General features: G+C 47.8%; 1 protein-coding gene across 1 annotated transcript in view; it reads right to left on the reverse strand.

Annotated features, from left to right (window-relative positions):
* The window catches only part of ZC3HAV1 (zinc finger CCCH-type containing, antiviral 1), a 55391-nt gene that overhangs the window by 16759 nt on the left and 24403 nt on the right, over positions 1-14229 (reverse strand). Inside the window, exons 4-8 of the mRNA XM_080818014.1 lie at positions 12661-13782; positions 12118-12216; positions 8807-8930; positions 6561-6735; positions 1122-1242 (exon numbers count right to left, since the gene is read on the reverse strand). Coding sequence (XP_080674140.1) covers positions 1122-1242; positions 6561-6735; positions 8807-8930; positions 12118-12216; positions 12661-13782 — 1641 coding nt within the window. The remainder of the gene's footprint in view (positions 1-1121; positions 1243-6560; positions 6736-8806; positions 8931-12117; positions 12217-12660; positions 13783-14229) is intronic.

Genomic DNA, 14229 nt, shown 5'->3' on the forward strand with positions numbered 1-14229 from the left:
ACTTCTCATTTGAAAAAAAAAAAATCTTTTCATTTGAAATGCAACACCTAACGAGAAAGGCACGAAAGTTTAAATTTGGGGTTTCTGCCTTTTTCATTTAACAACATTAAATTTTGGTTTTGACTGTGCAGTTTTCATAATCATAATTTTTTACTAGTACTCCACCAAAATTTAATACCTCAATGGGTTTGGCCACTACGCTGCTACCCTACAGGCTGTTCCTCTACTGTCGTATGTCAAATAGGGGCTTTACTAAAGATCTTCATGCCTGTTGCTTTTTTTTCCCCTCCCAGTGAATTATTTCCTTAGAAAGATTCTTAAGAAAATAAAAAGCAGGCTTCATGCCCAACAGGGGGCTTGAAATCATGACCCTGCGATCAAGAGTCACATGATCTACTGACTAAGCCAGCCAGGCACCCCAAAATAAGCATTTTTTAATATCTCTTGATATGGAGAACCAGACTGCTTTCCAACATAGGTAATTGGTATAACGGCCTTTCAAAGCTGCATTCCTCAATACACAGTAACTGGTACAGGGTCCAGATCTCAGGTACCACCTCAGGTACCACTCGAATGTCAAGGACCTGAGAAAGTCTTCTTTACCTCTTTCAAAGCACCTGCAGGGCTGATCCCGAAAGGGAAACCATCTGACCATATGCAAGGAAGTGTCCCAGGGGTGCAGCCGATGGGACAGTACCTTCAGAGGGAGGGCCGTTCCTGCCCTGATCTCTTGCTAAACGCAATAGACTGATAAAAGCTAAGTGGAAGGCCTTTCCACGGTGGCTCAGATAAACATGGCAGAAGGCCAAATCTTCAGTCAAGGAGATCGATAAGATCAGTGACCCAGATGATGAAGCGCAAAAGGTACAACAAGGTTCTAGAGTTCTGAAGGCACCAATGGGCCCAAGCAAAGTCTCTGCTATTGTCAGAGCCGAGGCTCTCGGGCACAGGTCTTCTGACAGCCGCTGGCTGCCACCCCACCGTGCCACCTGCTGCCACCCCACCGTGCCACCTGCCTTGCTGAAAAGCACGGCCTGCACCTCCGCTCTGCTCCCACCCCCACGTGGACACCGCATGCCACATCCCAACAACGGGCACCACTGCCCGACGCTAAGTCTTACCCGCAAAACTCAGCTCGTAGTTCCGGGAGCCCGCGTGAAACGCCACTACGCCCCTGGGATGGCACAGAAAGAAGGACTCCAGGTAGGAAGAGTCAATGCTAGAAGCTTGCTGACTGTCAGCCTGATTAAAAAAAACAAAAACAAACCAAAAACAAAAACAAAAAGTTAGAGACACTTCAGGGTAGGCTTTTGAGAAATCTCAACCACGATATCTTATACAGTTGTATTTTAGCCACGGCATTTCAACAGGAATGCATCTTGGCTTGGGGCCATGTCAATGGTCTTGTGGCGTCCCCATCACGGGGCTAGAAGAGACCAGTCTACTTGCAGAAACGGACCCTACGCTTGGGGGATGCCTGAAAACCAGGACTCTTTACAATGTCCTTTTCACACCTTCTATAAAATAAGACCCAAGCGTACAGAGCCCCCTAAACCCACGGAACAGAAATCGTGTCTGCCGTCGCTGTCTAACAGAATCCAACACTCGGGCATGAAGTCAGACACCGTAGCTGTTTTTAGCCCATCACGTGTGAGGAAGCAGGCTGCAGTTGTCCTAAAAGGCAGGGACGCTCCCATGGGCCCACTGTGCCCCAGTGTGGACGACACACCCCTTCTCCTCCGCCCTGAACCACAGTAAGCAGATAAAATGGACCACCCCCTCCCTCCAGTCGGTCAACAACATTGAAAAAGCACTTGGATCTGCCTCTCACTGGGACTGTGTAATGAAAGAAGAAAGGAGCACAGCCCCCCAACAATGTAAAGACAGAATCTGGTCTCAAGGCCTGTACGAAGGATCTGAACCTCAGAACGGCTGGGGAAAGGGAAGTGTGTTGATTCTGGGAAGGAGACGAGCCAGGCCACCATTGCACCGTCCACACCCTGTGCCGGGGTGGCAGACCAGGGCAGACTGGATGTAAGCCCGAACAGCTGGGGTTCCCGATATGTAACGGTGAAGGGACACTTGTTCCTTATGATCTAGAACGGAGGAGCTAACGACAGACAATTCCCAGCCGGTGGCAGGGAGGGTCTCCCCATCTCTTTAAGGACAAGACCTCAGCTACACCCACCCGTTCCCCCTTCCCCAGTGAACACGCCTGCTGGATGTAAGGGGAGGGGGCCACCACGAAAGCCTCCAAGGAGAACGTCCTGGATGGAGAAGGGCCTGAACTAGGTCTCCTTAGCCTGGAGAGGACTACGGTGAGGTCCGGGAAGCCGGGTTCGGGTATCTGCATACAGCGTAAAGCGGAATAAACGAGAATGAGGTTCAGAAGCTAGAACGAGGACAAATGGCTGGGAGTGGCACGGAGGCTACCGTTAGCAGAACTTCCTAAATGACAGCATCCAACCATTAAGCCACACCTCGAAGGGGTTTGTTGCAACAGCTGCTGGGACATTATCCACCCAGGTAATTGTACAGGAGATTGCCATCAGCAGTGGGCAGGAGGAAATGAGACTGCCACGATTAGATGATGGGGGGGTGAGTCACATGGCCCCCCCCCAGGATCCCAAAGAGCAGCCGATGTGGGCAAACGCCTACAGACACAGAACATAGAGGCCGGCAAGGCAGATCTGTCACCTCTGGGGACCCTGGTCTGCCACCTCGAATCTCTGTCCTAACCTCCCATTCTGACAGATGGAGTCCCGGATCCTTCAACCACCAGCTCAGCTCAGCAGGACCCTGTTCCTGGCCCAAAGGAGCCTCACAAGCTCTGGGCCAGAGCCTTTCACACTTTAATTTTGTGTGAATCATGGTGGGTGGGGCGGGGAATCCTGTGAAAATGCAGACCAAGATTCAGGGAACAGGGTTTTTAACTCTGCTTGTCAAAGGGCTCCCGTGGTGCCAATGTTGCTGGTCTGGGACCTGACTTCAACTCGCAAGGCTTTGGGGTCTGCACCCGTGTTGTCTGCTGGAACTTTCTGGAATATTTCCCTGGAAATGTTCTCTTGTGTTTTCCTGTTTGATAGCCACTAGCTACAGGTAGCCTTCTGGTACTGGTGTGACCAAGGAAATGAAGTGCTCATTTTATATGAACGTAATGAATTGAATGAAAATGAAATAGTCACCACAAGTGGCTAGTGGTTGTCATACTGGACAGAGCGAGGCAACTTCTGTGTCTGAGTGTCTGAACAGCCCAGTGTGCCTCCCACTTGGTCCACCCTCGGGCCCTTCCCTCACACGTACTCCAGTTCTGAGTAAGTGAAGGAGTGAATGAGCGACTGGGCCTTCAATGATTTACTCTCCCAAAAGACCTGAATGTGTATCTCCATTTCCGTAACCAGGTCCTGCCTTTTGTCCTGGGCCCACATGACTGCCTTGGTCTAGGTTTCTAAAGCGATGGCATGCCTTGGCCTTGGGTGATTTTCTCCAGCCATGGACTCCTGCCCCTCACCCCAGCTGTCACACCCACTAAGCTTGGCTTGCAGCCAGTCAGCATCTCTGCGGTCTGGACCTGCAGGGGCTGCCCGAAGCAAACCCCATGGCGAACAGGCCCTGCCCTCTGGTCACTCCTGCTGCCCCTCCTGCTGTCACTCCATCCTGCACCACCACGCTCACCTGCCCAGCTATGCAACCATCACTCCTCCCAATGCCACATCCTCGCCCTGTTTACTATCTCTGTAGGGACAAGTCCTGGCTCAGCACCTGAACTTCCATAAAAGGAAATCAAGGCTACATTCCAAAGAGTTCACAGTCAAAGAACATGCACCTACCCTTGGTTGGTAAAAGCCATTCTCCCAGTTTCTACTAGGGAGACTCCTAACCCGGAAATCTGAGTTGCCCCAACTTTTTTTTTTTAAGATTTTATTTATTCATTTGACAGACAGAGATCACAAGTAGGCAGAGAGGCAGGCAGAGAGAGGAGGGAACAGGCAGGAAGAGCCCTAACTTTTATTAAAAATTCAGCTGCAAGAAATAAAACCTGTAGGACTCTCCCCATCTGAAGGCTATACAGTCCATTCTTCTCTCCAAATATTCTAACCTCTACACTGGATCAAACCAGGCCATCAAAGAGCTACAGACTTGACCCATTTTTACTTCACCTGGACAGACAGCAAGGAAAAGATCAAACCTAGGGCCTATTTTCCTTTTTTTTTTTTTTTTAGTAACAGAAGAGCCAAGGGCGCCTGGGTGGCTCAGTTGGGTTGGCGACTGCCTTTGGCTCAGATCATGATCCTGGGGTCCTGGGATCGAGTCCCACATCGGGCTCCCAGCTCCACGGGGAGTCTGCTTCTCCCTCTGACTTTCTATCCTCTCGTGCTCTCTCTTATTCGTTCTCTCTCTCAAAATAAATAAAATCTTAAAAAAAAAACAGATTAGCCAACTCAATTTATATAATGATGGGTCTAATTAATATGAGGGAGTCATAATTTATTCACATCACCAAGAACATATGCCACAGATTAAAGGAATCCAACAACATTCTACGTGTTTGCATAAAGTTCCAGGTTACATTCTAGAACTCTGCACTTAACGCAGACTGAATGTCCCAAGAAGAACTTCGTATCAAGAGGTTCTATCAGACGGGACTCCTGGGTGGCTCAGTTGGTTAGGTGTCTGCCTTTGGCTCAGGTCATGATCCTGGGAGGGATCCCGAGATAGAGCCCCACAACAGGCTCCCTGCTCAGCTGGGAATCTGCTTCTCCCTCTCTCTCTGCCTCTCCCCGCTGTTTGTTCTATCCTTCTGCCTGCCACCTCCCCCCTCCTTGTGCTCTCTCCCATTCTCTCTCTGACAAATCAATGAAATCTTTTTTTAAAAAAAGTTTCATCAGAAGTTTCTTGGGGCACCTGGGTGGCTCAGTGGGTTAAACCTCTGCCTTCGGCTCAGGTCATGATCTCAGGGTCCTGGGATCGAGCCCCGCATCGGGCTCTCTGCTCAGCGGGGAGCCTGCTTCCTCCTCTCTCTCTGCCTGCCTCTCTGCCTACTTGTGACCTCGGTCTGTCAAATAAATACATAAAATCTTTAATAATTAGAAAAAAAAAGAAGTTTCTCGTTTTCTTGATGTTTTACTAGGGAACATGAGCACTGGAACTTGTATACATTGAAGTATCATCTATTCCCCACTGACAGTCCTCCTTGGCTTCTGGGACCCCTGATGTCCCTAGAATGCAAATCTTTTCCAACCCTCTTCCCTCTCTCACCAAAAACCACAAGTATTTGACATAAGAACCACTGAGGCCTATCGCTGATTTTTATTTTAACCAAGGCTAATTAATTTGAGTTTGTCATGCCTATTTCCACAGTCAACTCACAGAATCACTTTTACAGAACTGCACTTTGACATCATCCTTGGCTGGACCATGGAGAGAACCTGGACAGAGGTCGGCGTCACAAGGGTTTTCACTCCATCCTGTTCTACAAGCCCCCACAGGACAGAGAAGAGTGAAGGGGACAGAGACCGAGAGACGGGGCTCTGAGCCCCTCTCCTATTTCCACAGGGCAGCTCTGCTCTACCCCAGCTCCTTCGTTTGGGTTCTGTGAGCAACAGTTTGCTGACACGGATCTGCTGCGAAACCAGCGGGGAAACCACTGTACCACGAAGAGCTGAGCCGGGAGGGCTCCTGGGGACCTCACCGGCTGCGCCCCTCTCTGTGGCCCCAGAGGAGAGGGTCTCCTCAGGTTCCACTGACAGAAAAAAAGCAATGCTTCGCCTGAGGAACTGCTGTGTTCTCCCCGTGGAGGCGCAGCTGATCCTGTGACAGTGTCCCCACTGTGTGACGGTGTCCCCACTTCGGCTCTGGCTTCATTTTTTTTTTTTTTTAATTTGTGTTTCTTTTATTTATTTATTTATTTGTTTGTTTGTTTGTTTATTTTTAAAGATTTTATTTATTCATTTGTCAGGGAGAGCGAGCGCACAAGCAGGGGGCAGACGGAGAGGGAGAAGCAGACGCCCCGCAGAGCAGGGAGCCCCTATGTGGGGCTTGATCCCAGGACCCCAGGATCATGACCCCAGCAGAAGGGGTCAGATAACTCCCTTCTCTGAACTTCTATCGTCTGTTTCCATGTCCCTGGGGTGGGGAAGTGGGGAGGTAAACCTGCCATCTCCCAGGTCTGGTCCATCCGAATCCAGACCCCCGCCGGGACCCTGGAGACCAGTCTTCTGATCTCTCACCCTGCCTTCTCCCCCGGCTGGAAGCAGGAATCTCTGTGCAGTTACAAACTCCCACAGAGGAAGCTGGCTCAAGGTTCCACCTCCGTCCCTGATCGTGAGGAAAGAAGGGTGTGGGCCTATAACTCAGGTCTCAAGGGTTTCCTTGTAAATAATTCACAGATGCTGTCGCTTATGACCACGGAGTATACGCTTGCTAAGAAAAATGCAGATACAGCTGTGCGTAACATGAAAAAGCACTATTGCCACTACCCCGTCCCCTCTCGCGTCAAACATTCTACTAGTGGTTTTTCTGAAGATGTCGAGAGCCTCCACGAGGAGGAAGGTACTCACCTCTTCTCCATATTCAACCCATTGGTCCGATTCACTCTTCCAGTACCAGATCCATTTCGTGGCAAAGACAAAATTGGTCAGCGCTATGACAGACGAAGGCGTGGATATGCGTCGGATAGGATTAAAATTACAAGTCATTTTCTGGAAATCGATGTCTTTATCTCCAATAGAAAAGCTGAGAGAGAAAAGCTTAAAGTTAACAGAATACTTCAGCGACCTCCATCTTCTACAATCTGTTCTTCCCTAACAAAAGCACAGAATTAAGATCTTCGAGTTGACGGAGATCTTTAAATTTTCTTTATAAAGCTCCAGGTCATACATAAATAAGAAGAAAAAAACTAAAATGCAGAGAGGGTAGGTAAGTTACACACCCCATATAGTTAATGATGTCACAAAATATATTCTCTCCTCAACAAATATGCCAGAATAAAATGGACCCATACACACAAAACAATGATTGGCTCAATGTCAGAAACTCACATTAGGTCGGGTTTTTCAAGAATTATTATTTAAATAGCTACAGGAAGCCTGGAAGGTTAAAGTTATTTTCATAATAATATTAAGACATTATTTTGCCTTTTTCACTTTCACACTCTCACAGGTGCACAGTGGAGTTTTCCAGAGGCTACAGGATGTGTGATTCTACAACAGATTAAAGAGATTTTTCAAAATATAAAACAATGTCATTCTTCTGAATGACTTTTTCTGTTTCGCTTTGGAAAACAGATATTATTTAGTTATACATACATATATAGTTATTACATGTAACAATTTTAGTAATTATATCTACTTACAGGCAGATGAAAATATGGTATTTATGTTACCATAAATGAGTTTATTGTTATTTTTCAATGAATCCATAAATATTTAATTCTTTTCAGTTTTTATTTTAATATGGTAAATACTGACAGCTATAATTCACATAAACAGAAGTTCTTTGGGATCCTCAATATATCTGAAGACTGTAGAGGGGTCCTGAGACCAACAAGCTGGAAAATTGTTGCTCTAAGAAACACCTCCTAAATCAGTGGTTCCCAATATAGAACAGTTTTATCCCCCAGGGAACACGCAGCACCGTTGAAAGACATTTTTGGTCCACAACAGGAATCTAGTGGATAAAGGCCAAGAATGCGGCTTAAACTGCCCCCCCAAAACAAATAATTATCTAACCCCAAAAGTCAACAGTGCTAAGGTTGAGAAAGCCAGCTTCAGATTTACCTAGGGGGGAGAAACACACCTCCAAACAAGAAAGTAGCTGATGCTGCCCTCTAGTGGCAAAATGCAGTAACACACTCTCCACCAAAAATCACTCTAAGATGATGGCATGTAAACCATTGCCCCACCCACCCCACCTCCACCCCCGCAAAGAATTTCCTTATAACAGAAAAGAGGAGGAGGAGGAGGAAGAGGGGGAGGAGGAAACAGAATCATAAATACAGAAAACAAATCGGTGTTGCCAGAGTTGGGGGGGGGGGTGTTGGGGGATGGGCAAAATAGGTGAAGGGGAGTAAGAGGCACAAACCTCTGGTTATAAAAGAAGTCACAGGGATGGAAAGTACAGCATAGGGAATGAGAAGAAAAAACGACTTTCCTTAATAAAACTAGGATGCACCTTATAAATATGGTCATGAGTGCTATCACCCAGTTCACCCCCTGGCAGAAACAGAAATGTAAGGTATCCTTTTAGATACCTCCAGGATAGAGAAAATAGCAAACATAAAAGAAGATATAAAATGCTCAAGTAGACAACAAAATTCTGCACTAGAACTATATGAAATTACTCAACTCGTGTTCTACAGCTATGAAATTAAGCCAGAGGCTCTTCTGAGCTATCATCACTGGTCCTAGTGTGAGTTCACAGGAATACCCACCGACCTCTGCAATGTGCGTTTTGTTATTTTTTTTATTTTATTTTATTTTTGATTTTTTAAACTTTTTTTATTTTGCAATGTGTTTTTCTGCAGGACACAGTGATGGTAACTGTGTCACTGCTTATATCTAACACGAGTTAGCAAACAATCTCAGAACCCCTAGTATTAGCCAGGCTCTGTGTGACTTCAGGTCTAGCTCGTGTTTTCCTTCATGAACTCAGCAGGCATCTGCCATCTTTATCTCAAGAGGTACCAGAAACCTGAGTGTGATTCTGAAGGAAAATGGTTTTTTTTCTTCTTGCCGTGAGCGTAGCACCATGCTTTGTTTTGATGATGCCATGGACCTCACGAGCCAGAGTCCGGCCACCAACTTACGTGTGGATTTGGGGGTCACAATAGGCCTTCTCGATATTCTCCATGGGCTGGAGGTCCATCCAGGTGTTTCCAAGCCACATCTGCCACCGGTAGGGCAGGTGGAAGTGAACTTTGTTGCAGCTTTCTACAAAGACAGAGAGGAGGTCTGAGGGTCTGCGGAGTGGGGGCTCTTACCAATTTAACCAAGTTCGCTGCTGACTTTCCCCATTTAAGCCCTGCCTTTCCCTCTCTGCCAGACCTGCCTGCAAGCACATTTCCAGTCTATGCCTTTGCCCATGCTGGTTCCTGCCCACACTGCCCCTTATCTGTATCTTCAGCTTCCCTTGTGACCAACAGAGACTCATCAGAAAACAGAAATTCCCCACTCCCCAAGGAGTCACTTTATCACATGGAAATCTGACGTCATCGTAAATGTACTATTACCGCTTCTGGGGTACATCGTAAAGGTACATTGTAATAGTACATCAGAAATGTACTATTACCCCTTCACGGTACCAAGGGGTACCATGGAGACAAAATGCTCTCTAGCATCCACAACTGTATGCATTTTCTCGAAGCCCTGGCCTAAGATACGGCTCTTCGAGAAGATTCCCTCACTCATCTCACTCTGCTCTTATCTGACTCGTCCTTTGCATTCCCTCAGCCCTAACTCAGTCCCCAGCTGATACTTCTGTTACTTATGCATTTACTTGTGTCATGCAGTTTTCTCATTAGTGGATGTTTTGATGCGCCCTCCATCACAAACTCACTGAAGAAAAGCCTGCCTCACTGCGTGGCTTTCATCCCCTCTGCATGACTGGCACAGGGCTCTGCACAGACGGCTATGAAATGAGTGCTTGCAGGCGTTAACATCATAAGCCCGTTAACACAGGAATGCAGAAAATAGTTCTGTCTTCGAAAATCTGCATTCCCTTAGGTTTAAATCATTTTGAAATGCTCAAAAGACATGTGATTACTTTAGTGTTTTTCTTCTAAGATTTTATTTTTAAGTAAGCTCTACACCCCATGTGGGGCTCGAACTTACAACCAGAGATCAAGAGTCGCATGCTCCACTGACAGCCAGCCAGCCACCCCGGCGTGTGATTACCTTAAAACCAAAAGAGACAGGTGGTGCCTGGGTGGCGAAGTCAGTTAAGCCTCCGACACTTGGTTTCAGCTCAGGTCCTGATCTCAGGGTGATGAGATCAAACCCCACGTCGGGCTCTGCGCTTGGCACAGAGTCTGCTTGCGGTTCTCTCTCCCTCTCCCTCTCCCCCTTCCACTCATGCTCTCTCTCTCTCTCTCAAATAAATTCATAAAGCTTTAAGAGTAAAATAAAATAAAACCAGAAGAGGCACACTGAAAACCATAGAACCATTCATGACAGTCCACATCTCACACCCATTCCAATGGCGGCTCTAAAACCAAAGCAACACAAAACAAAAACAGGTGTTGGCAAGGAGACGGAGAAACTTGAACCCTTGTGCACTGCTACAGAAAATGGAAAAAGGTGTAGCCGCTGTGCAAAATGGTGTGGCAGCTTATTGAAACACTTAACATGGAATCATTAAAACAAATTGTTTATTTTTTTAAAAGATCTTATTTTTTTATTTAATTGTTGGAGAGAGAGAAATAAAGAAAGAGCACAATCAGGGTGAGCAGTAGGCAGAGAGAGAAGCAGACACCCTGCTGAGCAGGGAGCCCAATGGAGGGCTGGATCCCGGGACTCCGGGATCATGACCTGAACTGATGGCGGATGCTTAACCCACTGAGCCAGCCAGGCAACCCCCAAAACAAATTTTTTGGATAGACACCGAATTACCGTGCTATCCGGAAATTCCACTTCTGGGTGTATATCCCAAAAAGAAGTGAAAGCAAGGTCCTGAGCAGCTCTCACACACCCAAGCCGTTAGCAGCATTATTCACGACAGCCAGAGGGCACGCAACTCAACTATCCATCACAGACGACTGGATAAACAAAATGTGGCAAATATGCACAATAAAATATGATTCAGCCTTAAAAAGGAAAAGGTAATTCTCACACAGGAAATTCTCTTTCCCATGGATGAAACCTGAGGACGTGACACAAAGTGAAATAGGGCAGCATCCCAGAGACAAACCCTGTGTGACTCCCCTCATGAGGGACCTCTAGTCGTCCTCCTCAGAGAAACCAAAATTAGAACAGCAGCGGCCAGGGACTGGAGACGGGGGGATAAAAAGCTGCTGCTCAAAGGGCAGTAGAGTTTTAGTCTTGCAAGAAGAAAAAGAGTTCTGGAAATGGGTTGAACAATAATGTGACTCTAACCCTACTGTCCTATTCACTTAAAACCGATTAGGATGGGGCCCCTGGGTGGCTCAGTCGGTTAGGCGTCTGCCTTCAGCTCAGGTCATGATCTTGGAGTCCTGTGATGGAGTCCTGCCTCGGGATCCCTGCCCAGTGGGGACCCTGCTTCTCCCTCTTCCCCTGCCCTCCCCCCACTCCCGGGCACACGAGCTCTCTCTCTCTCTCTCTCTCTGAAATAAATAAATAAAACCTTTAAAAAAATGATTAGGATAGTAAAATCTATGCTAAGTATATTTTACCACAATTAAAAAGGAAAAAAAGCATGTAAGTTACAGACTTAGGATTTCAAGAACACAAGGCCAGAATCTTCCTTTTCAGACACCAGGTGTTGAGTCTAAGACCACTAAGGGGGTCCAACAGAGGAGCTCCAGTGGGATGCCGGGGCCCGGGACAGAGGTGTGACAGTGAGCAGGCGGTCTCAGGCTACAAGGGCAGCCATCTGTCCCAGACATGGTTCCACGGGACGCAGCTCTGTAGGAAGCCTGGTGGGACGGGACAGCGAACAAGTGTGGCTCCCAGACTGTGGCGTGCAGGACTCTCAGTACATGTGTGAGAAATGGCTGCAGAGAGCCTGTGGCCCGGAATAGATACGACGCCTAAAGGACAGGACGTGAACTGTGAAAGTGTGTCGGCTGGGACACTTTTATTTTTTTGGATTTGTTTTTTTGTTTGTTTGCTTTTAGCATATGAAAAGAGGGTCCCTGGCGAAGTATAATATTTCACTTAAACGTGAATCCCAAAAGTTTAATATCACACAGTGATCAAGAACACAGGCTGGCTGGGCAATTTAGAGTCAAAACCCAACTTGGCTACTCTAACCTCTCAGTGCCTCTACTTTCCACATCTGTGAAATGGGTTAACAACAGAACCTGCTTCTAGGGTTGTTGTGAAGTTTAAAGACGATGAACTTAAGTTTCTTGGCAATGCACCTAATATACAGCAAATGCTCAGTAAATGTCGGCTTCTAGAAAATCCTTAAGTTACTCACCAACTTGACAGCCTCTACACAGATGGTCAAGACAAATTTCCTTTGAGCCATAATCAGCCATCCTGGAAGAGCTGGTGCTCTCAACGTCCGACGCAAAATCTATGAAAAAAAGAAGACGTGCGTATGCCAATCACAGTGCTTAGACCAAAAATCAAGATACCTGATCTCACAATGAGAGAAAGTATATGTAATTGGCACCATGTTCAAGAAAATTCCAGATTCATGTGTTGCTCATGAGAGCCTATACAGCCCCTCCATAAAAGCAAACACGAATGTTTGGGTCATGCGAGAGGTATGCTTACTGTTTAACCCATGACCCAACTACTCCCGTTCTCAGTACACATGGCAGCTTACCCCACATGATGCAACTGTTGATACCTGAATCTTCACATCAGTCTCCTCACCAGGACCACCCCTTCACCAAACCCTCTAACTCTGTGCCCTTTAGTAACTACTGGGGAACGTCCCCAGAGAGGCCACCAGCCATAACCGCTCTGCTGCCGACACAAGACATGGTGCCCCCGTTGTCCTTTGGTGACTTACATGGAGCACATCTTGGGGTCCTCGCAAGCTCACTGGCAGGGCTAACCAAGACGGGGGCAGAGTTCTGACCATGACTTGCATACGCTGCGCTTCTGTCACTTGAGTTGGACGTAGAGCATGGTACCTTGGATGGAGTACGGACTTGTGGTGTGGGGACAGTGGTCTCCCAAGGTGTCGACACGACCTGGCCTTCCAGATTCTGATTTCCAAAGCACGGCGCATTTTTATCCCCTCTGAATGGCAATGGGAAGTCAAAACCAGTGGCCCCGGTTTTACTGACTTTGGAGGTTTCATCCGCAACTTGACTGGAGCCATCTGGTGTGCCATGGACAGACTTATTAGCCCACATTGTCTTCTCTCCGCATTGACCATTCACAGATGCCATGGCAGGGTCACCGCCACCTGCAACTTTGCCAGTGGTCTGGACATTACCGTGAGTGGTTCCGGCGTCCCGATTCCTAGGGAGCGATTTTTCCCTCTGTCCGCTGGTTGAGGCTTTGTAATTGAAAGATCTTGTGGAAGTTATATCTGCGGCCGTTCCATCAACATTATTATTAAAAAGCGGGCCATACTGGACATTCTGCTGCTCGCTTCTGCCCTCGGCGTTCACGCCATCAGAGGAGAGCAGGCCCGTGTTCTTCCTGGCCGTCATGGCATCGGGTGTCCGTGGAGAACCTAGAGGAGAGCCAGGGGCAGCCTGACTCTGGGAAAACAAACTCTCTCTCCCGGTGCCTTTGCCATTCAGCCAGAATGCAGGGCCCTTCCGGCTGGACGCAGGCTTTGAATCGGAAGGGAGGTAAACGCTACCTTGATTCCCATAAAACAGACCCTTCGGGCTGCCATTCTCCAAAAACCGCTGGCTTCCTCCCACTTGACCTCTTCCTCTGACATGATCCGTCTGAGGCGGGACAGGGGAAGGCTGAGGGCCATCCTGACTTCCCAGATGCACGAACTTGTGGGCCAGGTCCTCTACGGGCACGTCCTCCAGGGGCCCTGCGGCCGCGCAGGACTTCTGGCTAGAGGCTGAAGCCGATGGAAGAAATTCCATGCTGCCCTGAAAGGACCGGTCTCTGCTCTTGCTTCTCCCTCGGTAGGCCGGGTCTCTGCGATAGGCCGGAGGACCTGGGGAAAGAAAGATGAAACCAGGAAAATGAGCACAGACCGGTGGGGGTTCTCACCACGGCTCCTCCTCAGCTCCTCCAAGTTTGCTATCTGAGTTCTGTCAAATTAGTGTCCCCGTCTAGTGTGTCCGAACCTTGAGAAGGGTGTTCAAGATGATGAAGGAATCTGTTGTCCTTCTGGAAGGGCAGGAAACACCACCCCCACGGCCTAGTTGAGACTCAGAGTGACCCTGGATCTTCTCGACTTCTCTCCTGGGCCTCAGATGGAGCCCCCCCAGCCCCCAGACTCTTAGGTAGGGCTGTCAACGGTGGCTCTGGTTCAAAGTCAACTTTCACCGCTCTGACCAAGGGAGACACACACTGAGTGTGAGTCAGGGGGGATTCTCCAAGTCATTAAGATTTTGCCCATATTGTGACAAAGGTTCCCAAACAAATTAAAGATTCATCA

This window comes from Martes martes (assembly GCF_963455335.1).
Source record: "Martes martes genome assembly, chromosome: 11".
NCBI classification, from domain to species: domain Eukaryota; kingdom Metazoa; phylum Chordata; class Mammalia; order Carnivora; family Mustelidae; genus Martes; species Martes martes.